At 37.0% G+C, this 27,360-nt stretch overlaps 2 protein-coding genes across 7 annotated transcripts in view; one reads left to right on the top strand and one right to left on the bottom strand.

The window, feature by feature from the left end:
• The window catches only part of Bmp2k (BMP2 inducible kinase), a 121,055-nt gene extending 116,147 nt beyond the window's left edge, over nucleotides 1-4,908 (top strand). For all 4 annotated transcript variants that reach the window (XM_074041920.1, XM_074041918.1, XM_074041917.1 and 1 more), the window contains one exon: nucleotides 2,418-4,908. In XM_074041920.1, the coding sequence (XP_073898021.1) occupies nucleotides 2,418-3,814 (1,397 nt within the window). In that variant the 3' untranslated portion in view covers nucleotides 3,815-4,908. The remainder of the gene's footprint in view (nucleotides 1-2,417) is intronic.
• Paqr3 (progestin and adipoQ receptor family member 3) lies at nucleotides 20-27,360 on the bottom strand. Of its 3 annotated transcripts, none has more exons than XR_002211413.2 (8): nucleotides 27,008-27,360; nucleotides 23,908-24,070; nucleotides 19,648-19,803; nucleotides 17,651-17,848; nucleotides 15,367-15,457; nucleotides 11,949-12,097; nucleotides 9,322-9,437; nucleotides 20-3,844 (listed from the first exon to the last, which is right to left on the bottom strand). XR_002211413.2 is itself a non-coding variant. In XM_074041921.1 (7 exons), the coding sequence occupies exons 1-6, from the start codon at nucleotides 27,190-27,192 to the stop codon at nucleotides 11,955-11,957; spliced, it is 936 nt and encodes a 311-aa protein (XP_073898022.1). In that variant the 5' UTR covers nucleotides 27,193-27,360; the 3' UTR covers nucleotides 20-3,844; nucleotides 11,949-11,954. The 3 variants fall into 3 exon arrangements, 1 of the variants encoding a protein (XP_073898022.1); XR_012435748.1 differs by lacking the exon at nucleotides 20-3,844 and adding an exon at nucleotides 7,380-8,923; XM_074041921.1 differs by lacking the exon at nucleotides 9,322-9,437.

Here is a 27,360-nt window from a genome sequence, read left to right as displayed (position 1 = left end):
ATAGTAGGTGAGTTCAGAGTAGTCTTACTGATTTCATTTTAATATCAATTTTTCACAGTGTGAGAGAACAGAGATGAATGATAAACAATAATGGTGACAAATAAGTAAACAACTAGTTGCAATACCATGGGCAAGGTATTACAATTAAGGCTTGTCCAAGGCTCATCAGGAGTACAGAATGGAGAGTTTTGTGGGTTTTTTTGCGGGGAGGGGAAATTCCTTTAAAGGGCTATGACATGGGCTGGGTCTTGAAATACAGCCATGTTCACAAAGCTGGTAGGTGGGATAGGGAAAGATAAAAGGACATTTAATACCTTGCAGTTCAGCCCCATGGTGAGACATGTTGAAGATAACAGAGTATCCCTTGATACCCAAGTTTGTTATGTTCCTGAATTTCTGGAAGCAGTTTTTAAGAGCTGACAGCTATTGAGTTCCTTAGTTTGAGTAGGGAGAATTTGGGTGTAGCAAAGATGTGGCAGAACAGAACCTACCGAATAGCAACCTATGATATGGTGAGGGTTGGGACTTCATGGAACCAGTAGAAGATTTTAAACAGGGAGCCGGTCACATGATTAGTATTTCAGAAAAATCATTCTGGTGACAATATAAAAGGTTATGAGACTCCAGGCAGAGAAGCAAGTTAGGAGGCTGAGTCGGTAGGTAAGGGATAATGAGGGAATAAATAGACAAGGGAAGAGAGAAGGGAACAAATTCAAGAGATTTTAAAACCACAGGAACTGGTGGGAAGAGAGGACATGATCTCAAGACTTCTTCTGGTCTCAGGATCATTGTAGGTAGAAGTGTGGTTCAGTATTTGAGGAGCATGTTTTCTGAGGGAGATGGTGTCTTAAAATTATTGAGTGAGGTAATGGTTGGATACATATTCTCAATAGATAAGTATTCATGGTAAGTATTAGCAATCTGAGTCTGAAACTCACAAGATCTGGGTTAAAAGATTCAACTTGGGCCAGACGTGGTGATGCATGCCGGTAATCCCAGCTTTTTGGGAAGATCATGGTTCAAGGCCAACCAGGCAAAAAGTTAGCTTGGTGTGATGGCACGTGTCTGAACCAAGGTACATGGCAGGCATAGATAGAAGGATTATGGTCCAAGACTGGCTCTTGGGCAAAAATGAGAGACGCTGTCTGAAAAATAAAAAGGAAACAAGAAAGGTCTGGAGGGCATGGCTCAAGTGGTAGAGTGCCTTCCTGGCAAGCTTGAATCCCAGAGTTCAAACACCTGTACTGTCCTCGCCCCCTGCAAAAAATAAAAGATTCAATGACAAGCTTTTGGTGTACTTGGAGAGGATACAGAGGGAGAAATGGCCAAGGATAGAACTCTAGGAAATGCATACCTATTTAAGCGGATGTTAGTGGAAGAAAAGGCTCTGCAGAGTTGTAGGAAGACTACAGTGTTACTTTTCAAAGAGAAGGAAATTAATATGAGGTGTCATATGCCAGAGATCACCTTGTTAAAGTCTGTCCATTATAAACTAGTTTTTATGACTACAGACTACACTACTAACCCTAGCTAATTGTTTTGCAAATATTTGATCTTACTCAAAGAGAAAGTAGGTGATGAGTATGAATGATTGGATCAATACAAATTGATTCCCACCTCTAGAAGTCAACTTCAGTATACTAATGTATTGAGAAGGCAGTATATTTTCATGTAAGCTAATAAACTGTGTTTCTTTATTATATTACAATTAAATTGCAAAGCAGTATATTTATGTAATTTTATTGCTTTGTATTTATTAGCATCCTGATAGTTTAGACTTTTTAAAGATGTCATGCTTTTAATGTAAAGTCTGGTAATGTAGTATATAGTTAAAGGAGGATGTGTCACCAATGATGGCACATATCCTTTGTATGGTCTGTTTAGTATCTTGTCCTCAGTTTTGTTTGGATATGAGAGATGTACTCATGCTACTCAACTCAAGAGGTGCTAATTTATAAAAAAAAAAAAAAAAAGCAATTAGTGGAAGCATGTAACCCAGCAGACAAGCTATTCATAGCTATTGATCTATATGAGAAAAATTACAATGGAGTTGAAATACAAGCAGAAGATTGTTTGGTGAATGTAGGATCTGAGCAGTCAGAATTAGCTGGATAATTTTATCTTGATGGTGGGAGAAGAAAATTTGCTTGCCTATTATAATCAGGGTTCTATTGTGGGTGCTATAGATAAAATTCAGCTGTCAGTGAGGGTCTATGATAAGTAGGGGGTGTATAGGGTCCAGAGATAAGTATGTCTCTCTGCATTAAATTATTTTGTTGAGGGCAATGATAAAGAATCCACAACATTATTTTAGCTAGTAAAGGAATTGGTGTCAGGAATATGTAATGTCATATGTTTAGTGCAAATGGATTTTGAAATGCACTGAATACTGTAATAATTTTTCTTTGAACCCACAGGGTCTCCTGAAAAGAAAGTTGAACAGTCATCTATGACTCAAGAAAACAGTACTGCAAACCCTATCAAAAATGGAAAAACAAGTCCAATATCTAAAGATCAGAGGTCTGGAAAGAAAACCTCAGAGAATTCATCAGTACGGGGTCAAGTGCAAAAGGGGAATGATGACTCTGAAAGTGATTTCGAATCAGATCCCCCTTCTCCTAAGAGCAGTGAAGAAGAAGAGCAAGAGGATGAAGAAGTTCCAGGAGAACAAGATTTTAATGATGATGATACTGAACCAGAAAATCTGGGTCATAGGCCTCTCCTCATGGATTCTGAAGATGAGGAAGAAGAGGAGAAACAGAGCTCTGATTCTGAGTATGAACAGGCTAAAGCAAAGTACAGTGGCAGTGGACTAACCCAAGATCCTAACACAGCACTCCTCACCCCAACCCACTTACCCTCCAATGTTGAGATGGAGACTTGCAAACAGGAGTTTGATGTGTTTGGTGCTGTCCCCTTCTTTGCAGTACGTGCTCAGCAGCCCCAGCAAAGAGAGAATGAAAAGAACTTCTTTCAACAGACATTACCTACTGTGGGACTAGAGCAAGAGGAATTTGATGTTTTCACAAAGGCACCCTTTAGCAAGAAAGTGAATGTACAGGACTGCCCTGCAGTAGGGCCTGAGGCACATACTCTTCCTGGTTGTCCCAAAAGTGTAGACGTATTTGGCTCCACTCCCTTTCAACCCTTCCTCACATCAAGTAAAAGTGAAAGCAAGGAAGACATTTTTGGGCTTGTGCCCTTTGAGGAAATAACTGGGAGTCAACAGCAGAAGATCAAACAACGCAGCCTACAGAAACTGTCTTCTCGCCAGAGGCGCACGAAGCAAGAGATGTCCAAAAGTAATGGGAAGCGGCATCATGGCACACCAACTAGCACAAAGAAGACTTTGAAGCCTACCTACCGCACTCCAGAGAGGGCTCGCAGGCACAAAAAAGTGGGCCGCCGAGACTCTCAAAGCAGCAATGAGTTTTTAACCATCTCAGACTCCAAGGAAAACATCAGTGTTGCACTGACTGATGGCAAAGACAGGGGGAATGTCCTACAACCTGAGGAGAGTCTGTTGGACCCTTTTGGTGCCAAGCCATTTCACCCTCCAGATCTGCCGTGGCACCAGTCACATCAGGGCCTGAGTGATATCTGTGCTGATCACAATACCGTCCTGCCTGGACGGCCAAGACAGAATTCACTACATGGGTCATTCCATACTGCAGATGCGTTGAAAATAGATGACTTTGGTGCCGTGCCCTTTACAGAACTCGTGGTGCAAAGCATCATGCCACATCAGCCTCAACAGTCCCAACAAGTTGAATTAGACCCATTTGGTGCTGCTCCATTTCCTTCTAAACAGTAGATACTTCTGATGGATTCTTGGCATTAACTCCTGTTTTAAAAAAGTATGAATAGTTTTATGAATTTCAAAGAAAATTTATTTGTATAGCTCTTTATATCATTCATTCTTATAGGTCAATCAGGATAGGCAATTTTTAAATAAACCAAATAGAAAAAGGAAGTTTCATCTCTACAGGGTAGTAACTTAATGCCTCTTCCAAACAAGAGGAAAGGGAGGTAAATAGAATGCTCTGACCAAGGGTTTCTGCTACTGATAGCAGGGCACAGAAATATAAGTTGGTACTTCCCATGAAAGCACATGGGAAGACTGCCTGTCTATGAAGTAGTCACTGAGAAGAGACAGGAAAGGTGTTAACCATTTTTGATATCAGAATGTCACTTGTGTGCATATTCCAGGCTCCAGCATTTAAAACTAGTCTGATTTGTACATCAAAGTTGCATTTGTGAATTTTAAGTCTCTTCTAATTTCCACACAGTAAGAAACAAGATAGCTCTCAAAGAATTAGGAAGATATTGTCTGCAAAGTGTGGAAACTTCAGTTCATACACCTTTCTCTACAAGCAGAGCCAGAAATAACTATTGTGCCTAAAACTGTTGCATTTTTAAAAACAAGTGCCATTGATATTGAATACATAATGATAAATATGTGAAATGATGTATATATTATTAGATCAATTTAGCTCTTCTACAATGTATACATATTTGAAACATGTTACACATGATAAACATATATAATTTTTATATGTCAATTAATACATTGCAAAAACATGGAATATCTAATGGAAGCCTAGAACAAAAAAATTAAAATATCTGGTAAAAGAAAAGAATGATATGTAAGAAAGAAAAAGCATTTGATACTTTAGAAACACTTTATGTTGTTTTTGAATGGCTTCTTGCCATTCAAACTTTTATTATCATGTCCCTAATCAAGCACATTATTGAAAAAAACAAAGACTGTGAGTGAGGAAAAGAATTATATAGAAATTTTATTTCAGGAAAAAAATATAGCTGAAACCTTGACTTTTAAGATGTTTACAATGTAAAATCATTTTGCAAATAATAATGTACTTTATTAAACTATACCTCCATCAAATATTCCCCAAGTTATGAGCAAGTTATTTTCCTTAGGTTTAGAGGTGGAGTAGTTTTAATAAAGTGCACACAACAGTGACACCCACAAAGCCTTACAGGCAGGACTTGTGCATCCTGCTGCAAGTACCTCTGCACTAACACACCAGACCCACAATGGACACAAAGGTGAGATGATGAGGGACTAGCATCCTAAACCGCTAGCTGTGTCTTTTGTGAAAAGAACCCAGCTACCAAATTTGCCTTTTTTTATACCACAGATCCTTGAGGTTTTGTATCAGTTGTTTAGTGATAGTAATTACATATATGAATTAATGTGAAAACAGTATTTGTGCTTCCTGTGTCTGTTTTAAGTTATAACTATCTTTGCCTGACAGATTAACGCTTGGAAGTTTCTAGAACTGTTAAAACTATTTACAAAAAGGGTTAGAAACTCTTACCAGTTGGCACTCTAGTATATTTTAAATTAACTCTTTGAATTCAAATGTATTTTATGAATCTTACTAGAATCTTAATAGCTCCCCAAAAGGGGAAGTTATTTGCCTATTGCCTATTTTTCACAGTTCTGAACTTGGAAAGAAGCAAAGTTTATGTAACTGAACCACATATCCGTTTTTATTGCTTCCTTTTTTTTTTTCTATATGCTAAATGAGAAATGTGTGGAAGGGGAAGCAGTATGTGAATCATAATGTAGCAGAGGCAGACCAAGCATTACATCACTACTTACAGTTGTGCTTTAGAGCTGGGCTGCACCAGTTACTGTCCTTGTGCCAAAGGCAAATAATATGTTTGCACCTTTTTTTTTTCTCTTATTCTCAGGTTGATTAATACTGCTAATGCAAATGCTCAAGTAGAGGTTTTTTACAAAGTAGATTCAAGTGATACTTTCTTTTAAAAGAATTGATGATTACACATAGTAAATTAATGAACTACAGTAGGTGTGTATCAAACAGAAGAAATTTTAAAATGAAATCTGTTGCTTAATGTGTACAAAATACGCTTCTTTGACTGTTGTCCTTGGCCTCTGCTAGACCTCGTGAGTTCATTCAGGAGAGTAGATGAACTAATGTGAGCTCCTTGGGATGTAAATATGAAACAAAATACGTAATTTTACTTGCTCTTCAATACACTGAATAATTTTAGACTCAAACACTGATGTAGACCCTTTGGCTTACAATATTGGATAAACTGAGGAAACATCTCTGCCATAGCTTAAAATATTTATATTTTTGTTTATTATAGCATATCCTGGAGACTCTCTTGAGATTGTAGCTTAGAATGAAGATTTAGGATTGAATTGGGAATCCAGTGGGATAGAAATGGGAAAACTCCTTTGTGTAGGATTTAGAGGCATTTAAAGATTTTTATTCATCACCTCCCACCTGCATGGTGCAGAGCCCAGGTAATTCCCTCATGAGAATGGCGCTCCCAAGGCAAGTGAAAGTACGTAACGTAATACCTGGCACACAGAACTCTGTAAAGTTTTGCTGTATTATGGAATGCTCCAATTCTGGTTTAAGAAATGTTGGAAAAATTATTTTCCAATTGTTTGGGTGTGCCCTGTACTTCAAAGGGTGTGAAGTAGTCATAACTAAACCTGATATACTTGAACACCACTAAGGGAAGTAACATATTATGAAACTAGCAAAACCTGAGGCCAAAGTTGTTTCCTAACAGCTTTAATACTGCTTAAGTTCGAACCGTCTTTTTAAAAAAGTGGACCATTTGCTTAACTACATTATTATACTTCAGTAAAATGTTAGTATTAAAAAGATCAGCTCATATGGCATTAAGGAATGCATCTTATAAGACACAAAAACAGCTTGGTATATATAATAGGTTGAGGAAAGATTGTAGGCTGGATAGTAATTGATTAGAATATTTATTTGAAAGTGTAAACATCCCCACACCTGTGTGTGTGCGTGCGTGCGTGCGTGCGTGTGTGTTTTGGGCATAGTTATGACATTATCTGGATCTGCAGATAGCTGGATCTTTCATTCCTACCCTATTTACTGTTTAACAGTAATAGATAGTTCTCATTTTGCTGGTGGAAAATACTAAGCGTCCATTCTTCTGTGCTGGCAATCATCAGGCAGAGCAGTTTCCTGACTACTTGGCTACTCTGCTTTATTTTAGATTTTGGTACTACACATGAGCATTGTTAGAAGGTACAAGTGTATAATATCACTAGTTCTGAGGAGTATGGGTACATTTGTTATCATATACACAGAATGTGCACTGAGCTTTTTGATTGTTTCTTTAGAGCAAAACTACTCATCATTTTAGGTCCAATTATTGAGATGATAGTCTACTGTGAGAATGAGATGATATATCTACTGTGAGAATAACCTAAAATGATAGTTTATTTGAAAATTTTATACTGAGTGGTGTTTTATATATTAAGATAAAAATATATATACATGCATGCACATCACATCTCTCTACTTTGGAGTTAATGTGAATTTTTTAAAAGTGGAATCGCAGCCACAATTATATACACAGGAACATTCACTCCTAGAGAGGGTTTACAAAAGCCACTAAAAGAAGAAAGTAGATGAAAATGAAAGGGCCATCATTTTGAGTTATTTTTGTTTTATTTTAAAATTTATAGTGCTTCTTTTGAAAGAATTGTTTTTATTACTATGCTTTTTTTGTGATTGAAATGTCATCTAATAGTAAGCAGTAAACAATCTACTTTTTAATTGCTGGCAAACAGCTTTAAGTGCACTTTCTTTGATTACACTTCCATTTTGTGTTAAACTTGAATTTTCTGAAGACTTACGTACCACTAAGCAAGTAACTTTAACCTTTAAATAAACCAGATTTACATCTTTTTTTATTTCTAGTTATAAAATAAACTTGTTAAAAAGTAACTTCAGTCCTCAACTACAGCTAAGAAACTGTTATGAGATAGAATCAGTTGCTTTTGCCCCTCCTCCCATATCTAATTGAGCACTAATTTTATCACTTTATTGCCTTTACATTGCTTATTCGTGAATTCTGTCCCTGATTCATTGTTTTGTTTGAAATTTATTTTCTTACTGTATTCATCATACCTTCTGTTTTAATAATCTGCTTTCTTTAAATGCAATAAATCCCAAATGGATTGCCTATTCTTTATAATCAGTGACTTTGGAGTTTTTCGTTGTCTTATTAAAAGTTTTGGATATAAACTTCTATTCAGTTCTTTATTTACATCAGACATTAAGCATTTATTACGTAAAATAAGATTTAAGACCCCTGTTCTTAAGGAGCTCACGGTTTAGGATTTAAGAAAACCTGACCTAATTTTTTTTTTTGCAAAAAGAACACTTAATAGTACAATTATTTTAATCACTACTATTTACTGATAAGTTCTTAACGTATCTTCTGAATAATGACACAGTTTTTGCGTCATTTGTAATTTATTTTTTTAAACATTTAAAACGACTGTTAATGTAACTGTTGAAAATCTTTTGGTCAAATAAAATAGTTTAGTGTCAGAAAAGAGGCTTAGGCACATTAAAGAGACAACTGATGGATTGGATTGATGGGGCTAAGCTTGGCATCAGGGCAGCAGTATTACCTTATGTTGCACAAATTGGAGTCTAGATTGTCGGTTTGCAAGTTTCTCAGCCATAAATAAGATTCATCTTATTATCTAAAGTTATATGGAAAAATAAGAGCATTGTATTTTTTTTTAAATGAGTACAAAACAGCAAAATACCACAAATGATCAGAAAAGTTAAAAAAGGCAGTTTGCCATTTATCACTGTTCAAATTCAGTTACAGCTAACCTCTTTGGAGAAGAATATATGATACAGTTTGAGCTATTTGTTTTGAATAATTCCTTTTTAAGGAGCCTAACTCAAGCATCATATGTACCTGTTCTCCTATCAGGGCATGAGCTTTTGAAGTTTTATTTGTTGCATGTTTAAAAAGTTCAGATGGTTGGTACAATTGAAATTACGTGCATGCTAGGTAGTATTTTGATGACACATTTGTAGAGCAGGACAAGGACCTTGGTGGCTGTTCATTTGAGCTGTAGAAAGATAAAGAAGTTCACTTTTTACCAGAAGTCCCAATCGTTTTTCTCCCTTCAGGAAATGTATGTGGGGGATTTCTGTTTTTTTCTTTGAAGGTAGCCATTAGTTCTGGAACATTATCTCATTACCCTACAGAAATATGCTAAAAAATGTCTCTTCAATATTTCTCTTCAATATAAACACAGTTATTGTGACAATGCATAGAGAAGACTCTTCTGTCCCTCCCCTAACAGCTGAGATGATTTTTTTCACATTCTATAGGACTGGAATTACCAGGAATGATGATTTTGGGTTGATGTGGGCCTATTCAGCTCAGCAACTGGCAGGAATCCAGAAGTGCAGGCTTTGCCCCTTGACATTTTAATACAGGGCAAAGTGTATCTCTAGTAGGTACCTGCTAAATGGAGAGTTGTACAGCTCTATGCCAGTCAGTCAGAATCTTCACATCGGGTACTCTGTCCAGGTAGGATGCCATAAGATGTGACAGATCCTGATTCTTCATTCCTGATTCTAAAATACGATTTTAAAGCTATTATGTATTATAAGAATGACAAGCGGCACTTAATATATTTAGTAAACCCAGTTTATTTAAATAATACATATTTTGCCATGCAGCTTACTGAATTGTACTCGGTATAATAAAGACAAGCATTATCTTGCTATTTGAAAATGGCCTTATATAGAAAGATAATTTTTTCTTAAATGAGTTAACTACAACCTAAATCACTATATTTTAAAACAGCTATAGATGATTTTAAAATGTACTTGCAAAGTCTGTAGGTAAAGCGCTTTTATAGTTTATACATAGGTAAAATTAAAATTAGTTTTTAAATACTGTAGATGGATAGTACACTTTTAATCTTAATAAACTGACAAAAATAAATATACATTATTACACGGCTCAGATTTGTAGGCAACTTTTAAATATTCTTTAATGTTAACAATGTCTTAAATTTTTTTTACCAGTAGTGCTGTGCACACAGATGGCCAGTAAATGCTGACATACAGAAATTGATAGCAGTCCATATTCATTCACTCCTTACTTTATAATGTGTGTGTGTGTGTGTGTGTGTGTATATCAAAGTAAAGATAAAAGTGACAGTAGTTTTCTTATGATATTTAACATTTTCAGAGCATTGAAATGTTTGCTTGGCGTAATTTTCCCTATAGTCACACTTCTTATAGTTTTTAAATTCAAAGAAAGTCACTTAAAAACATTATGCTCTTTTTAAAATTCAGATGTCAAGTATTATGTAACTCATGCACTGTGACCAAAACAAACCCAGGAATTTAACAAAATGAAAAGTAAAACTTTTAATATTCAGTGCATTTTATTTTGAGAACATTTTATAGTAAAAGTGGTTCCATATCTCACATAACTGGACTTTCCCCTCATTTTTAACTTGGTAATAGCTACTTAGTGTATTTTATTTGGCCAAAATGACAGAATGTGTATTGAAAAGCATTATGATGTAAGTAAGGGATGTTTTAGGAGAAATACTTGTTACTGTTATACCACAATCTTTTAGCCTTGGCACATCAATTGAATTTGTGGCCATAACGAGGTACAATAGCCGTTTTCAAAATAGCATTCCATCATAATGGTTGTGACATAGTGTGCCCTTACTGGGCCTTCTACAGGAAAACTCCCCTTGCTGAGATATTGGCATGGGGAATTTATATTCCAAAAACACTATACTAGAAGCAAACACATTTTACAGAAGCCTAAACTGAGGCACATTAAAGTAACGTTCCTAATACTGGATGTACGAAAAACATTTTGGGACTACGCTTCAACAAAAAATATTTTGTGATATTCAGTTAACAACTATACTATTGTGAAAAATATACCAATATTTAAAACAGCTTGTCAACTCATTAAGAAACTTCAGTAATATTTTGTATTACAATAGACAAGGTAAGTTTTTATAAATTCTATAAAGGATGTGTATGGGAAGACCAAAGAACAAGAGACTTTTTAAACAAGAGCAAGTTTAATGCTTCAGGTCCAAAAATTTGAGTTCTCGATGCAATGCTATCACATGCTTGAACAGGACTAGAGCACAGGTGAGTAATCTCGTCATCAAATGGGGCATCAGCAAGACTTTGCACTAAGGCTTAAGGCTCATTTCAGGGTCAAGACAGGGCCATCTAGATCCTATGGCAATGGAAGTAGCACCCATATACCTACAATTCCATCATCATGAAATTCAGGACTACAGATTTAAAGATGAAAGCTCTTTGGGGATCAAAAATCTTTCAATCCACTCTCAAGAATTCAATTATAAAATGGAATTAAATAATACCTCAAAAGGCTTAGGTGGCTAATGATTTGATTACTAGACCAAAGAATTGTTGCTTATTCATGTCCTTAGTTTCTAATGTGATTATCTGATTAAAAAGTAATAATGCATGTTTTCTTCCTATTAACATCTCTCCCAAAGGAGAAGTTTAAAGTTTCTGTTCCCGCAAACTAAAGTTTAGTGTTCCTAAGGAGAGAACTGCAACCAAAAGTATCTTAAGTGCCATTTCTCATAAACCATATATTTAAAGGCTGTGATTATTCAAAATCACTCTTAGTTTGTAATAAGCATAGGCTGTAACAACCTTTGCCTTGATTAGGCACTTAAATTTGATAATTGAATGAAAACATCTACTAAAGTCATCACACCAGGATGACTCCATTTCCAATGGAGATGAGCCCTTCCTACAGAAATTAAGCTGGTATTAAGTAAAAATGGATCCTATTTCTACACTAGTTTTACATTCAGTGTTGCTATTCAGATGTTTCTTATGATCGCCAACTAAATTTTCACTTTCTGTACAAGCAGCATATTCATAGTTTTAAGGGTCTGTAGTTATTGCTACAGATCCCCAAGTACATCTTTCCATTTTATAAAGCTTTACTTATACATTAAAGACAAGGAAAAAGGAAAAAACTAATGGGAACCATAGAAATAGTGGGGTCTATAACTCCCCATTGTATATTGCTTAACTACTGAATTCACCAGGTAGCCATACCTGAATTCACAAATGTGAAATATAGTCAGGACAAGGCTTGCTGTGTCTGTACTGCATGACATATACTGTGGACTGATGCCACCAATATAACATCACTACTGCAAGGACATGCCATATTTGGTGGCTTGATCCGAGGTAGTTTAGTTGTCCTGGAAGGGAAGGTGAAAGAAATTAATGTTGATTGCACTATTTCAAGGTTAAAAGAAAAATATATTTTTGTCCCTGGCCTTAGAAATATGGCTTAGCAGTTGAACAGTTGTGGTAGTTTCAGTGCTTCGAGGCTCTACTTTTTATAAAAAGGATACACTCATATTTGACCCTAACTTTAAGGTTTTATTCATTAAGTACACAGATGCATTTTAGAAATGCTATTCCCGGTGTGTTTGAAGTCTAACTTAATTTCAGGAATTTGACCTTATGCCTCCCATGTCTTTTAACACACATCTGGGGACAATGGAAAAACGACCATTACATGAGAGATGCAAAAGAAACTAGCATTACAAATTGGGGAGTGATTTAGGTTTGAACTCTGAGAAGTAGATGCACTGCTGTTTAGATATGAACCTGCTAGGAGAGCTTTTTGTACAGGTATGCAAGGAGAAAACTCAGACCAGAATCTTGCACTAATGCAATATATCTTAGTTCTCATACAACTTCAGAGAACTATTTTTCTTTGTGCTTAAATGTTAAATTCTGAGGAGATTAGATAATTAACATGTGGGAAGCTTCTTGACCTTTTTCAATAAATAACAAAATGCAAAACTGTAAAAACTTGTCAACTTCTTACTAATGGTGCCTCTTACGGTCATGTAAATATTTTTTAGCCTCTTAATAATAATTAGTACAGAAATAGATTTTAAAGTCTAAGCCAGTAGGATTTTTTATGGGTTCTTAGCCTTTCTTTGGTGCCATGGACTCCTCTGACTTCAGTGAAACCTACAGACCCAGTTTTAAAAAAAACAAATACAAAAGATTGTAAAGAAAACTAACTATCTTGTAGCATAAGTATCAGAAAGTCACTCAGTTCTATCCATGAATACCTTGGAGATCCTTGGTCACATCAACCACCACTGTGGTATTTGTATATTAAAAAAATTTTTGCCTGAGCTGAATGTAAGTTTTTGGGCTGAATTTTATTTCCCAGTATTCACTATTTGCATGCATGCTTCTTTCATACATGAGAAAACCATGTATACATGAGCATTTGAGACTATCATTTAAGACCAGTTTTATAGTCTGTCTGCATTGCTCTCATGTACTTGTACTCAACCATACAGTCACCTGGGCACATTCTATGTCAAGCTCACCTTAGAGGAGAACTACCTAGCAGCTGATTCTATCCTGGGCCATTCTTAAATCCTGATCTGAATACTTTCAGGCTTAAAAACACATAGCCATGATCACATGGTACAGAAAATTTTCATGGTTCAAATTTCTATTTTTGGTGAAGAAACAATATTTATGTATTTCTAAAAAATTATTTTTTGCAGTGCTGAGGATCAAACCCAGGGCCTCAGGAATGCTAGGCAAGCACTCTACTCCTAAGCTGCATCTCTAGCCCCAGAATTTTAATAGAATTGTAAAGAATTATTAATAAAATGCTACAAAAATGTACTAAACCAGAATTGTGGTCTTCAATTTAGAGACATGTCCTAGTTATGTTCCCAAGTTCTACAGGTACATACTTGGGGGTTTTTGTTTTCCCATTCTTATTTAAAGCCCAGGGGTGAAAACCCAGGCACAGAAAAATGACTGAGGATCTTTAATGGGCATTTTCTCTAGACCAGGGCTTCACATCCCTTTACTACCTCCAATTCACTGCAGAAGTGATATATATATGTATTTTTTTTTTTTTTTTTGGTGGGTAGAGGGGCAGTATTGGGGTTTGAACTCAGGGTCCTGTGCTGGGCACTCTACCACTTCAGCCATACATCCAGTCCTTTTTGCTTTAACTATTTTTTCAGATAGGGTCTTGAGTTTTTGCCTGAGGCCAGCCTCAGATTGCAATCATCCTACCTATGCCTCCTATGTATCTGGTATTATGGATGTGCACCACCATATCCAGCTTATTGGGTAAGACGGGGGTCTCACTAACTTTTTGCCTAGGCTAGCCTTGAACCACGATCCTCCCCATCTCTGCCTCCTGAGTAGTGGGATTACAAGCATGAGCCTATGTGCCAGGCCACAAAGGAGGGACAAGTTTGTGATCTGAATTTAAACTGCTTCCTGACTTCCACTCCTACAAATTGAAAAAATCACTAAGTCACTAAGTCAAGCTAAACTTTACCTGGATTTGCATCATTTTGTCCCTTATTCAACCACACATTTCACTTATGTAACTAAGGTTGCAGGACATCATGCTAGTAATTGCTAACATTTATTGAGTGCATACTGCCTATTAGAAACTGTGTTTTATGTGCATTTTCTTATCTAATCCTCACAATAACCCAAAGAGAAAAAAACATTATCTCTGCGTTTCAGGAAAGGAAGCTGGACTAAGAGAGTTTAAATGTTACTTAGCTCATGCAGCTAACTCCCCAAGCAATGAGTTCACACTCCACTCAGTGTCCTCTTATTTTCCTCAGAAAGTTTTCTGTCTATACTAAAGAACTGAGAAGTCTTCTTTAGTGACTGGCTTGTGATATCTTGGGGAAACGAAGTCTCTACGCTTTTATTATTTACTTTCTATCTCTGGATGCCAGATGTGTGGCCTTTATCTATAGAACCTTGTTATGTACACGCAGTGGTTCTCTCTTGTGCATGAAGACTACATTCTAAGATCCCTCAGGATGCTGTGGATAATATTAAACCCTATATTTACCGTTTTTTTCCTATGACATACCTATGATAACATTTAATTTAGGCACAGTAAGAGATTAAAAAAGTAAAACATAACAAGTATAACAATGTACCATAATGAAATTTATGGGTATTTAATGGGTTAAACAGACACAGTGAACTGCAGTTTACCACAGACAACTGATAGTGCAGGTAAGGGGGTGGCCACTACTATACTGGGAAGTAAGCCAAACTTGGCTTCATCATCCTTTTTTTATTGTCTTTTGTCTCTTTTCTTCCCTTATTTCTTGCTTTATATATCTCTGCCGAGAAAACTGCAGTTGGTAATAGAAGAAAATGGCAGCTGATAGTACTCCACTTGAAAAACAAAAAAGCTACAATGGTGACTAACAATCACAAAATTCTTAGAAGCTAATGCCAGTCTTTTCACTAGTTCAGAACTAAAACAGTGGTAACTTCACCCACTGGATCCAGTTTAAACAGTGAGGATGAAAGGAAAAGTTTGTGAAAGCCTTTTAAAAGTTAAAAAGTTAAAGCTGGAGATAATGTTGGGAATAGAATAATCATAATTGATAATATTGAAAGTAAATTTAAAAAACCATGGAAAAGAGAAACCTACCTGGAAAATACCGTTCTGGAACTTTGGAAATGTAGAATAGGAAAGCAAGAAGAGCAATCACATACATCACAACTACACGGGGTGCAAAGTCCTGAAAAGCAAAGCATGTTTTTTCACAGGTTTTCCTATAGTCAACTGAATTCTCAATTATGAGTACAACAGTAGAATTTAAGATTGCTAAACCTAAATTATTCTGCAGATAGTCTTCAATAACTGAAGCACTGCTCTCATTCTGCAGGAAGCAGTGCATAGGAATGGAATGCAGCAGATGCCCTAAAAGTTAGACTACTATAGGAGCTACAGCTTTAGCAAACCTAAAATGTAGGAACAGGAGTGGAATGCATATGGGAACAGATCTAAACAGTTCTGCTTGTGACAGAAATCTCTTACAATGTCCCTGACAAATGGCCCTCGAATATTCCTGTGTGAAGCACTCCACCTTACTGCTGATGCTCTGTTGAAAAAGGTTAACCAGCCAGCTTAACATATACATTCTGTTCCTAATTCTGATTACAAACCTGATTTGCCAAAAAGTCATGGAAAGAAATATAAACAAATTATGTCCCTTTCCTCTTCAAAATATGAAAATTATCATGGTTCTCCTTAAAGTCTATGTTCTTCAGAGTTAATCAACCTCAGGTTTCTCAAATATTCTAGAACACAACTTCTCCCAAATTTCAGGATGAATCCTCCTGGAAGTTTTCATCTTCAGTGAGGGCCTCTTTCCATTTTTTTAAGATGTGAGATTAGATAGTTTCTCTGAAAGCTTCCCTTTGCTTGCTCACTGGAATTATCTGTGGTCATATTAGAATTCCATCTTTGGGAACCACTGTTAGGTCATATTTCTATTTTAAAATTTATTAAGATGGTAATTTCTCTTTTCCTGAATGTCTCTAAAATCCATTGACTTAATTGGTCTTGTTCTTTTTCTTTGTCAATCTATGCTTTCCACATCCAAAATTTTAATCACTTATGTTATCAACAAACAGTTAACTCACTTCTGGTTGGAATTAACTCTAGGGCAGCTGTTTCACACTCTATTTTCTTTTTCTTGGGGAATCCAAAGTGTCAGAAAAATTACCATTTCTACAACTAACAGGATCATTTATGTCCCTTATCATTCTGCTCCATTACATCTGTCTCCTAATTTCCCAATCTTATTTAAAAAAAAAGAAAAAAGAAAAAAAGCTCTACCCTTGTTTCTGAATTAGATCATGTCATTCAACACATTCTGTCACAGAACTTCCTTTCTTTTCAGTGGTTTACAAAAGTGCTTTCCTCCATGCTGTTGGTAACTTCCTGCAAGTGAATGTACCCTAAGAGATCCTCCTCTGCTACTAAATTGAATCTTTTGGAACAAACCAGCCTTTAAAGTCCCACGTTCTAGACAAAAGTCTCATCACAAGTGTGATTTCTGCCAGGTTTTTTTTTCCTTTTTTGTTGTTGTACTGGAATTTAACTCAGGGCTTTGCACTTGCTAGGCAGGTTCTCTACTGATTGAGCCACACCTCCACCCCTCTGCCAGCTTTCTTACCAAATATTAACCTATGTTAAAAATTTTCAATTTTACTCGCTTGCGTATCCTTAGAGCATTTTATAAGGATCTCTATGAACAAAAGTCTTATTTCTAATTCTTTTTTCAAGAACACTGAGATCTCACTGAGGTTCTCCCTAATTTGTATCAACTGCTCCCCCACAATACCTGCTCCCCCACAATATCTGCTCCCCCAAATATTTTCCTTGGTGGGTTGAATATTCTTTCCTGGTTCCAGGTACCACTATGATGATGACTTCCAAATTTCTGCAAGTCTCAAGCCCCCTTAAATTCCAAGTACTATATGTCTATTTTACATTCCCATAGGTACCTCAAACTTAATGTACCCCCAAAAACTCCTTCCTAATGTCTCATCTCCCCCCATCAACTGCTCCCACTTCCATAATTTGATTATCATCAGTATTATTACTGACTCAGCTAGAAACTTTGAAATTCTCCTCCACAGATACGGACTTAGGTATTTATAAACTAAGGTAAACAGAAAAAAGAACCAAGAATGTGTTATTTCATAGCATGACATCTTAGAAAAAAACAGTAGTCAGACTGTACCTAATTTTGAAAGGTATACTTATTGATAGAGCTGTGAAAATAATGGTGACAATATGCCATTTAAAAAAATGCTCTCAAATGACTCAAACCCAGTGGCCTGATTACACTACTTTATCCCAAAGAAACAAAAGTGAAAGATGAAAAAAAAATGAAGAAAAACAATGACTACACTCAACCTACCTGTACGATAGGAGCACCGATTCCTCCATTGAGCCAAACCCAGTGAAGAGTAGGGATTACTCCATAGCCCGAAACAGAACAAAAGATGATAGAGCGGAGCCTCTGCCACTGCTGTGTGAGGTAACTGGGATGAATCTGGGCAAAGAATACTGCCAGGATCATCGCAAGCACGGTGATCAAGTATACTTGACGCCAATACTAAAATGAAAGGAGATCAAATTTTAATTCTATTAACAAGGGCACGGAAAGAGTAATTATGGCTTCTACATTACAAACCCCAAGCTCTATCTGCCTAGTATTTAAATTTCCAAACAGGATTATTTTCTTAACCATGTGTTCCATATTATTTTCTTAATTTACTAAAAGAACTAGTAAAAGACCACATTTATTCTTAAAAAAACATTTTTCTGAGTTCCTATTATATGCCAGGCACTGTCTAAGTCCTGTATAAACAAAGCTGATTATGACATGGACTCTTCCAGTGGGTGAGACTTTGTCTTTACATAGACTATGGGAGGGACAGACATATAAACAAAAGGTTATCTAATGATAAAAATTATAACTGGGTTACAAATAGAATGTTGTAGAACCAGTAAAAGCAACAGTGAATGTTACCTAGGATAGCTAAAAATGCTTCATAGAGGAGACAACATCTGAGCTAGGTCTTGAAGAGCACATAAGAATGTGTGGGAAGGAGCACTCAAGGAAAAAGAAGTAGCAAATGCAGCAGAGAAATTTGGAGAGGAAGGCTGAAAGGCAGGTGAGGTTAGGCTTTTCAACCTTACCATATTGACACTGGGTGTTAAGAATGGGATGATATCAGTGTAGAAAAGAAAGAGGTGAGAGGAAGCCAGTGAAAGATATTCAGATAGTTTATTCAAGAGAGAATTCTATTTTTTGTGAAAAGAATTCCCTAGTAGGTATATTGCTCCTGAGGGAAAAGTGTAGTTGTGGCTCTGAAAATGAGGTAACCAAGTGAACAAAAATTAAAAAGCAGAGTATGGTAGGAGAGGAGGAAAAGACAGCAAGGTCGATAGGACTTTGTTTTTTTTCTTTGTCTTTCTTAAAAATGTATTTGTTTTTTGATACAGGCTCTGCTATATGGTCCAAGTAGGTCTCAATCTCATGATTCTCCTGCCTTAACCTCCTGAGTGCTGAAATTACAGGTTCATTACCATGCCTAGATTGAAGGTACTTTCTGAATAGGCAAGCTTGAGATGTATTGTGCCCATGAGAAAATTTGAATTTGCCTTCTAGCTGAAACATGAGGGGATGTGTTAGAGGGTTATAGTCCATAAAGCTTGGCTAGTCAGCATTTTTAGGTCAGGCGCTGTTATTATCTGATCACAGAGTTACAAGTGCTGCTTTGCACAAGGCAGAAACTAACTTTTGAGACCTTAAAGACAGAAAGCAGAGTTGAGCCAGAACTCAGAACAGACATGTATTTGTTTAAGACAATCGCAAGTATCCTTATCAAGATCCATCTAGTCTATCTCTAGGCCTACTATGACTAAGGGAAGGAAAAACATATTTCTTATTAGAAGAATAGAGGCCCATACACACACAGATCTACCTTCATTTTTTTTACTGAGAAATAAAGGATAAAAAGGGATATGGAAGTAGCCAACTTCATAATTTTTTATCAAATGCTAACTTTGCTTAACTTCAATTCTGCAAACACAAAAATAAAAGATATGTAATGTGCATGTCTCAGGAAGCATGTAGCCATATGGATTTAGTGAAAACATGGTAATTCAATGCCTATAAAGTATGTCTATGTACACTTTTTTCAATGGAAAATTTGTAAAGTAAGCATTCAACTGATAATAGATGTTAGAGACCAAAAGAACTTTTGAAAAATAAGTTTATGCCCGCACAAGACTCTTCTGTTCATACTATCATCTACTTTTGTACTTACTTAGAAATTCAAAGGAACTATTGCAAGAAAACCCAATACCTTATGAATGGTTGAATGTGAAATGTTTTAAATTACTTACATTGTTGCAGTAAAATGCATAAAATACTCCTGAGACATAGCAGCCGAGTATTCCAATAGAGATTCCTGCATAATCTAAGGCCATCCATCTTCGACAGGTTTTTTCTGATCGATGACAGGAAAAAAGATGATAGCCCACAGAGCAAAGCATGCAGACCTGTGGAAAACAAAATAAAATCTTTACAAGAAAGTCAAACAAAAAGAAATTAAAGCAGTCTCATACAAGATGTTCAGGGAAGTGGTTAAGAGTCCACACTTTCGAGTCCAACACACCTTGGCTTGTATTCTAGCTTTGTGCCTGCAAGTCATTTCATTTCTTAAGTCTCAGTTCTCTCATGGGTAAGATGGGAACAAAAATCACAAAAAAGAAAATTTAAAATGATATCTATTTTATAATATAACATTACAAATGTTATAATATAACATTACAAATAACAGACAGAATTGGGAAAAGTATAAGATGCAAATGTTTTAAAAATATGAGATTTTGATCCAGGAATGAGTTTACTTTTAAAAACTTCCTACTAAAGTAACAGATGCCCCTAAAAAAAAAATCAAAGAATATAGGATTATATGATGTAAAAAACATAAGCCCCTCTAGTTCCATGAGGTAGTCACTGAAAAAATTTACATGTACTTTCAGATATTTTCTTTTTTTAAAATTATTTTATTATTCATATGTGCATACAAGGCTTGGGTCATTTCTACCCCCTGCTCCCACCCCCTCCCTTACCACCCACTCCGCCCCCTCCCTCTCCCCACCACCCCTCAATACCCAGCAGAAACTATTTTGCCCTTATTTCTAATTTTGTTGTAGAGAGAGTATAAGCCATAATAGGAAGGAACAAGGGTTTTTGCTGGTTGAGATAAGGATAGCTATACAGGGAGTTGACTCACATTAATTTCCTGTGCGTGTGTGTTACCTTCTAGGTTAATTCTTTTTGATCGCACCTTTTCTCTAGTTCCGGGTCCCCTTTTCCTATTGGCCTCAGTTGCTTTTAAGGTATCTGCTTTAGTTTCTCTGCGTTGAGGGCAACAAATGCTAGCTTATTTTTTAGGTGTCTTACCTATCCTCAGCCCTCCCTTGTGTACTCTCGCTTTTATCATGTGCTCAAAGTCCAATCCCCTTGTTGTGTTTGCCCTTGATCTAATGTCCACATATGAGGGAGAACATATGATAGATATTTTCAATTCATATGTCCAATACCTATTATATAGAAGTCTGCAAACACATGATGTATACTTTTAAAAATTAATTAAATGGACTTACTATAATTCTGCAATTTTTTGTTATTGCTGTTGGCAGTACTGGGATTTTGAACTCAGGGTATACACAACTACAACAAGATTGTTCTTTGAGATAGGGTGTGTCTAACTTTTTGCAGAGGCTGGCCTTGAACCAAGATCCTCTTATCTCCATCTCCCAAACAGTTGGGATTACAGACATGAGCCACCACACCCGGTCCACCACAATTTTCTTTTTTCACTGAGGTTTTCATTATGTCTGTGTGACATACATTGCGTAGAGTTTATGTCAAAGTTCTAAGTAAGCATGGCTTTATTGTCTCCATGAAAAATAATCATGACTTGATTTTACATGGTTGCCAAATTGACGGCAAAGCTAATATGATTTGATCATCGGCTCTCTGATGACTGATAAGGCCTCTATGGCAGAACTTCCTCCAGGTATCAAGTATCTATTGTGTGTCATGTACTGGACAATGAGGGCTGCAAAGATGAAATCTCTTCTCTCAAAGAGATTTCTGAGGACAAAGTAAATAATACTCTAAGAAGTCCTATAGAAAATGTCAGTGCAGACCATGACTAGAAAATTGAGGAGAGTGGTTGCTAGCTCTGTGGGTATATGTGTACACCTGGGGGTGGGATGGTGGGAGAAAAAGAGCATCATAGTAGGGTGGTCACCTGAACTGGATCTTGGGGTTCAGTTGTCATTCAACAGGGACATTAAAAAAAGGCTGTGCACATATTTGTTGGGGATTCACAAAGGAAAGTAGCATAAAGAAAAACACAACTATTAAAGAACTATTAAAGAATGTAATGTGGCTATTTTCATGACATGATTATAATAACAGTACTACCAAGCAAGGTGTTTTAAATTCAGTCAACTATGATACTGCTGAAGATCTTAAGTGCACCCTTATATTCTATTCATTAAACAAGCCTAATTGGAGATAAGAGAACAAACAAGTTCTCACAGACTGAATGTCAATATTCAATAACAATGTGCTTACCCACAACTTCATTTCTTCATATACTCTATGAAATCCTTATTGGTGTGTGGCTTTTATACTACAAAGTTACGATTAGTTTATTGACCTAGTTAAACATAAGTTAAGAAGTATGGTTATCCCCTCAGATTACCCTTGTGTTAGGTGCTATAAATCTGTAGAGTACCATGGTGCATGTTCTCATTGACAGCACTGAATGGTACAAGAGCCTGCCACAAAACAGCAAGCAGAGATGATCTTAGCTTGGCAATAGATAGATGAGAAAGGAGGTACGAGGTAGCCATGCATACACACCTGAATGGGTGAATTTTAACCCAAACGTCAAATGTGGCTACCTCTAGGAAGTGAAATTTCAAGTGACATTTACTTTCTTCCATAAACTTTTTTGTCTGTTTGAATTTCTACATATGGTATACTGATAGTAATTACGAAAAATAAAATAGCTCATTTCATTGTGAAAATGAGATAAACTACAGTATAAAAAGGAAAGGAAAATAATTTTAATAGAGAATCTCAGTTTTAAAAAAAACTTTAACATATATTTAGCATGCTTTGTTTAAAAAGGAATGTGCTCTTATTAGCATTCTTTAAAAAATAAAAATGAAATCTGGCAAATTAGGTGTGTTTCAATTATCATAGAAGGTTCTTTCTATGGAATATCTCAGTCTACCAAGGTGAGAAGATAATTACAGTGTTCTATCCTATATATGTACCTCACTAGTATAATGAGGTACTTCATGAGCAGGCTCCTGCTCATCTTTCCAGCCACACCTTCCTCCATTCTCCCAGGATTCAACCATACAGACTAACACCCGCAAGCCCATTTCTGCTTAAATGTGCTGCTTCATTTTTTTCTGTCCTTCTACAAGGATGATTTGATGTTTATGACATGCTGGTTCTGCTCAGCACTGTATCTCTGCTGCCTAGCAGTACATGGGGGAAATTCATATATTCAAATGTTTGCTAAATGGAAATTAAAATTAGAAAGGGAGGGAGGTATTTCTGATGTGTTTCTTGGTCCTTTAGACCCAAAGTTTTAATTTTAAAATGATGAAATTCTGAAATACAATGATGCCATGAAAACAACTTTGTGTATCATTATAGGTTCACCTCTTAAAATTGAGCAGGAATGGATTAACCTGCAGGCAGTGCTGGCATGTGTCTGTCAGAAGTGCCATCTTTTTATGTTTTCCTATACTCTGTGTTCTTATACTCGTTTTTATGTTTCCTATACTCTGTGTTTTTTAAATTATTAAAGTGTCAAAGGATTATGGTCCATATTTGTTTTCTGCTTTAAAAGGATCTGCTCAAAAAACCATTAAATGCAACTTTTAAAGATATTTCTGCAAATCCTTGAAAAAATGCAATGGAGCCGACAAATACAAGAATTACAGAGGAACAGAAATTGAAAATATTTAAAACCAGGCAATTATGAAAGGATCAAAGGAAATTAACATTAAAAGAATAGAACCAAAGATCAATACCCATGAAAGTACATAGTAAAATAAAGGCAGTATAGAAATAACAAGTACAAAAATCACATAGTATAAATGGGGAAAAGATCTTCACAAACAGGTTTTAAGTATGTACTAGTAATCTACTTCAGACAAATTAAATAGTGTACAATCAGATATTCATATCCTGGTGTTAATCTTAAAGCAAAGATGCCTAAAAAAATTAAAGAGCAGAGTAAGATAGTGCTCACCTATAAGCTCAGCACTCAGGAGGCTGAGGTAGGAGGATCTGGAGTTTAAGGTCAACATGGGATATAGATATAGAAGAACCAATTTTTTTTCATTTCTGAAACTTAGTGGATTTCAAATATACTCTAACAGCACCCGAATAGATGAAAATAACAGATCTTCATGGTGCTTGTGTTATGGGGGCAAGCAAGCTAACCCAGATGCCATTTGGGGAGCTCTTCAAACTAAGCGATAGGTCTGAAGTAAGGTCAACCTGCCCAAGCCTGCCTGAAAGAATTTTGTCAATACAGTGGTTGTGAAATGACTCACCTGGAAGCAGAAAAGGCAGATGGAACAAATTACAAAATCTTCTCTGGATGCACTTGCCGAAGGTAACACAGATGTCATGTCATATATTCCCAGGGTGAAGAAGAGAAAGAAACCCAGCAAATGACTCCAGATGTTTACCGTCTCATTAGATAAAATAAACAAACTGAAAAGTAAACAAATATGCAGCTCAGATTCATACTGGCTTATTTGCTGTCAGCATTCAAAGATTAGGGACAATTTTCAGGAGTTAGGTAATACCTGCTTACTTTGAGCCATTTAGCCCTATCTATACCTTTCTAAATTTGCTATGTCAGTTAATCTTTCTGTAAGTTTTTTCCCATCTCCACTAATTCTGGAGTGCTAAGAGTTTTTGGTGCTCAACTTTACTTTCATATTTACTATTTCATTCCTTCCATTAGTTATTTACGGATAAATTCATCTCATCTCCAGCCCAGCAACTCCCTGACACCAGCACCATTCATCTGCATGACACCACTTTTCCACACAGAGTGCCTTGTTCAGATTATTAATGTCTACAAAACCGAGTGTGCAGATAGAAACTGAATGTCAGCTAGAACATAGTTAATACTAGGTATGCGAAAAGTTGCTTAGTACAAATTTAGGCACAAACTTCAAATGCCTTTTTCAGTACTCATTGAACAAAAAACAAACTTAAATAACTTAAGAGAGCAGAATAAATACAAATTGATCCACTGGAAACATTCTTTAAGATAAGCATGCTAGACCAACTTTGCTGTGGATGTTCTGATATCAAACTAGTTTGCAGGTGGCATGAGTTTATCCTTTTTAGGAACCATAAAAGGCTACTTTATTTGTCCTCTTTTAAAACTCCTTGACTACTAACCTGTCTTGGCAGCACAGGATGGTGGAGAGTACCACCAGTTCCAGAGTCCAGAGATTCATTGCCCCCTCCCCAACCCTGGCCACAAATTAGCACCACAATCATGAGCAAGTAAATTTCTCCTGGCTTCAGTTTCTTCATCTATAAAGGAGTTGGATTAGGTGCTGCTGCTACGTCCTTCCAACTCCTTTCTTAATTTTGTTTTTCAGATGTGTTCCTTCAGATTTATTGTACTCCTCTAGCAAAGTATAATCTTTTGGCTTAAACTTGACTGTAACTGAATCAGAAATCCTTATGAGTGAGCATCAATGTAAAACTCTAATCTACTGAACTTGTAGCAATCACAATGGCTGTCATTTTTACAAGTGATAAACATGGCAATGTTTCAAGCTGTCTAATGACCACCAAGAATAAAGTGAATCTTGTATCATGAAACTCAGACTTTATCTTGTACAGCATAAAATATAAAGACCACCTATAATTGGGGGAAGGGATATGAGAGTGTTCCAGAAAACTTCTAACTACAGGACTGCTTTGAAAGTCAATACTACACTCTGCCTACTGCCTCAGAAATTTTCATAACTTAACACACTCTTTCCATGCTCCTTCCAACTAACAGAAAGCTAAAAGAAGAGAGAGCAAAGGCTAGACCTGGAAAGACCAAACTGGTGTGAAGATCACTTGGAAGAATATCCCCAGCCAAGGATCTACTTTTATTGCATGAAGTTAGGCAACCCCAAACTCTTCCAAATTAAAGCTTCCAAATCAATAATCATCTTCTTCACCATCATGTTCAGACTCACTGGGGATGACAGCACAATTTACTGAATTCCTATTAATGTGCTAGGCCCAGAGTAGTATTTAACCATTACTACCCCATGAATCAGATTCATGTCCTTATTTTTATAGGATTGTGATTGTCCTTATTTTTACAGGATGGAAAATAAGGCTCAGGGAAGCTAACTTTTGCTTACGGTCCACAGCTATTAAGTGACAAATATAGATACTCTTCTTTTTGACCCAACAATGCATAATCTAAAGCTTTATACTTCATTTCCTACGCCTTGAGATTTGGACTCTACTATCAGAATACAAAAGACCATTGCTAGGTGGGTATAAAATATTTAAGGCAATATTTTTGCCTGCCTTATCTTCCTGAAACTCAATCTCCACAGCAGGACCCTCCTCTGATTTCTTATGTAATTATTCATGCACAGAAGGCACTGGGGAGAGAAGTAGTAGTTAGGATTCAAATTGTGAAGTCCTGTTGGCCATCCACTCAAGCCGTAGTGATGGACAGTGATGTCTTGTTGCTACTGTGAGTCACAGAAATACTTTCAAACTAGGGAAAAAAAATAATGGGAAAGACCAGGTTGAAAGAAGATTGAGAAACAGACATGTGGTTACTGCTTGAGTCATTCAACAGACTATATTCCACCTTAATTCTGCTAAAGTGAGGACTTTAGTACTTACAGTGAATTTTGACAGAAAGGTATTCTAAAAACTAGAAGAGCAATTTGCAGATTAAAAAAAACCAACAGGCTTTCAAGGGTCCCTGGTTTTAAAAAAAACTCACTTTCTCAGAGATGCTTCTAGGGTGCTCTTTGATAGTTCTTTTGCTATTGGACCTTTTCTACACAGAATTTTCCACAATGGCTATTATGTAATAATGTAATTATCTCTTTAGTGGGTGTCACTTGGCTAGACCTTAGTAGCTTCATGGGAACAAGGACCACGTGTGCTGTTCTCGGCAGGCTGGTACAGTACCTAGCACCTACCAGGAGCTGCCTAAGTTATTTGCTAAATGAATGAGTCAGGGCTTTCTAAATATGTATGTATGGCAATGTGAGCTTGTTTCCTATTACACAGTCATCTGAATTCCCACGGGTCTGCTCTAAGAAGAAACAAACCTCAGGTATACTCAGGGTATATAATGGCTTAGCGTTGTCAGTGGGGTCAATTCCAAAGAGCACCAAATGGAACACAGGACGGAAAAGCTCTTTGTAAACAGCAAGGCGTTACAGGAGAATTGGCATTGACGACCACTGTTACTATCAACATTATTCCGTGGACCAAGTGCCCGGCGGGGCTGGGGGTAGGGTGGGAGGCAAAGACAGGCGACAGAAAATGAAAGCATGGGGAAGCAGGAATGACAGGCAGAGAAAAAAAACGGAAAGCGGCGGGGACAGCAGACAAAAAGGGTGCAGGTGGGAAAAGAGGGGGCGCGCCGGGCCCTACCTTTTGATACACAGCCTGGAGGGCAGGTAGGCCCGGTAGCCGTCGGTGATGTACGGGTTGTCCTTGAGGGACACGGGGATCTGCTCATAGGTGTAGAGGCGGATGCCGCGGGGCACCAGCACCGGCCAGTACTGGTAGCTGCCCAGCTCGATGTAATGCGCGCTCTTCAGCAGCTTCTGATGCATGGTTCCCGGGCCCGCCGCTCCCTACACGGGAGCTCGCCCAGGCCCCGCCTCCCCGGGGAGGGGGCCTCGCCGCTGGAGCCCCCGCCCCGGCGCCCGCGGACACCGCGAGAGGTCCTACGGCCCCGCCGCTGCCCAGGCCCTGCTCCGCACCCCGACCACTGACGCCCG

The sequence above is a fragment of the Castor canadensis genome, chromosome 9, assembly GCF_047511655.1.
Source record: "Castor canadensis chromosome 9, mCasCan1.hap1v2, whole genome shotgun sequence".
Lineage (NCBI taxonomy): Eukaryota > Metazoa > Chordata > Mammalia > Rodentia > Castoridae > Castor > Castor canadensis.
The sequence above is the reverse complement of the archived record's forward strand: the minus strand, read 5'-3'. Positions and strand labels throughout refer to the sequence as shown.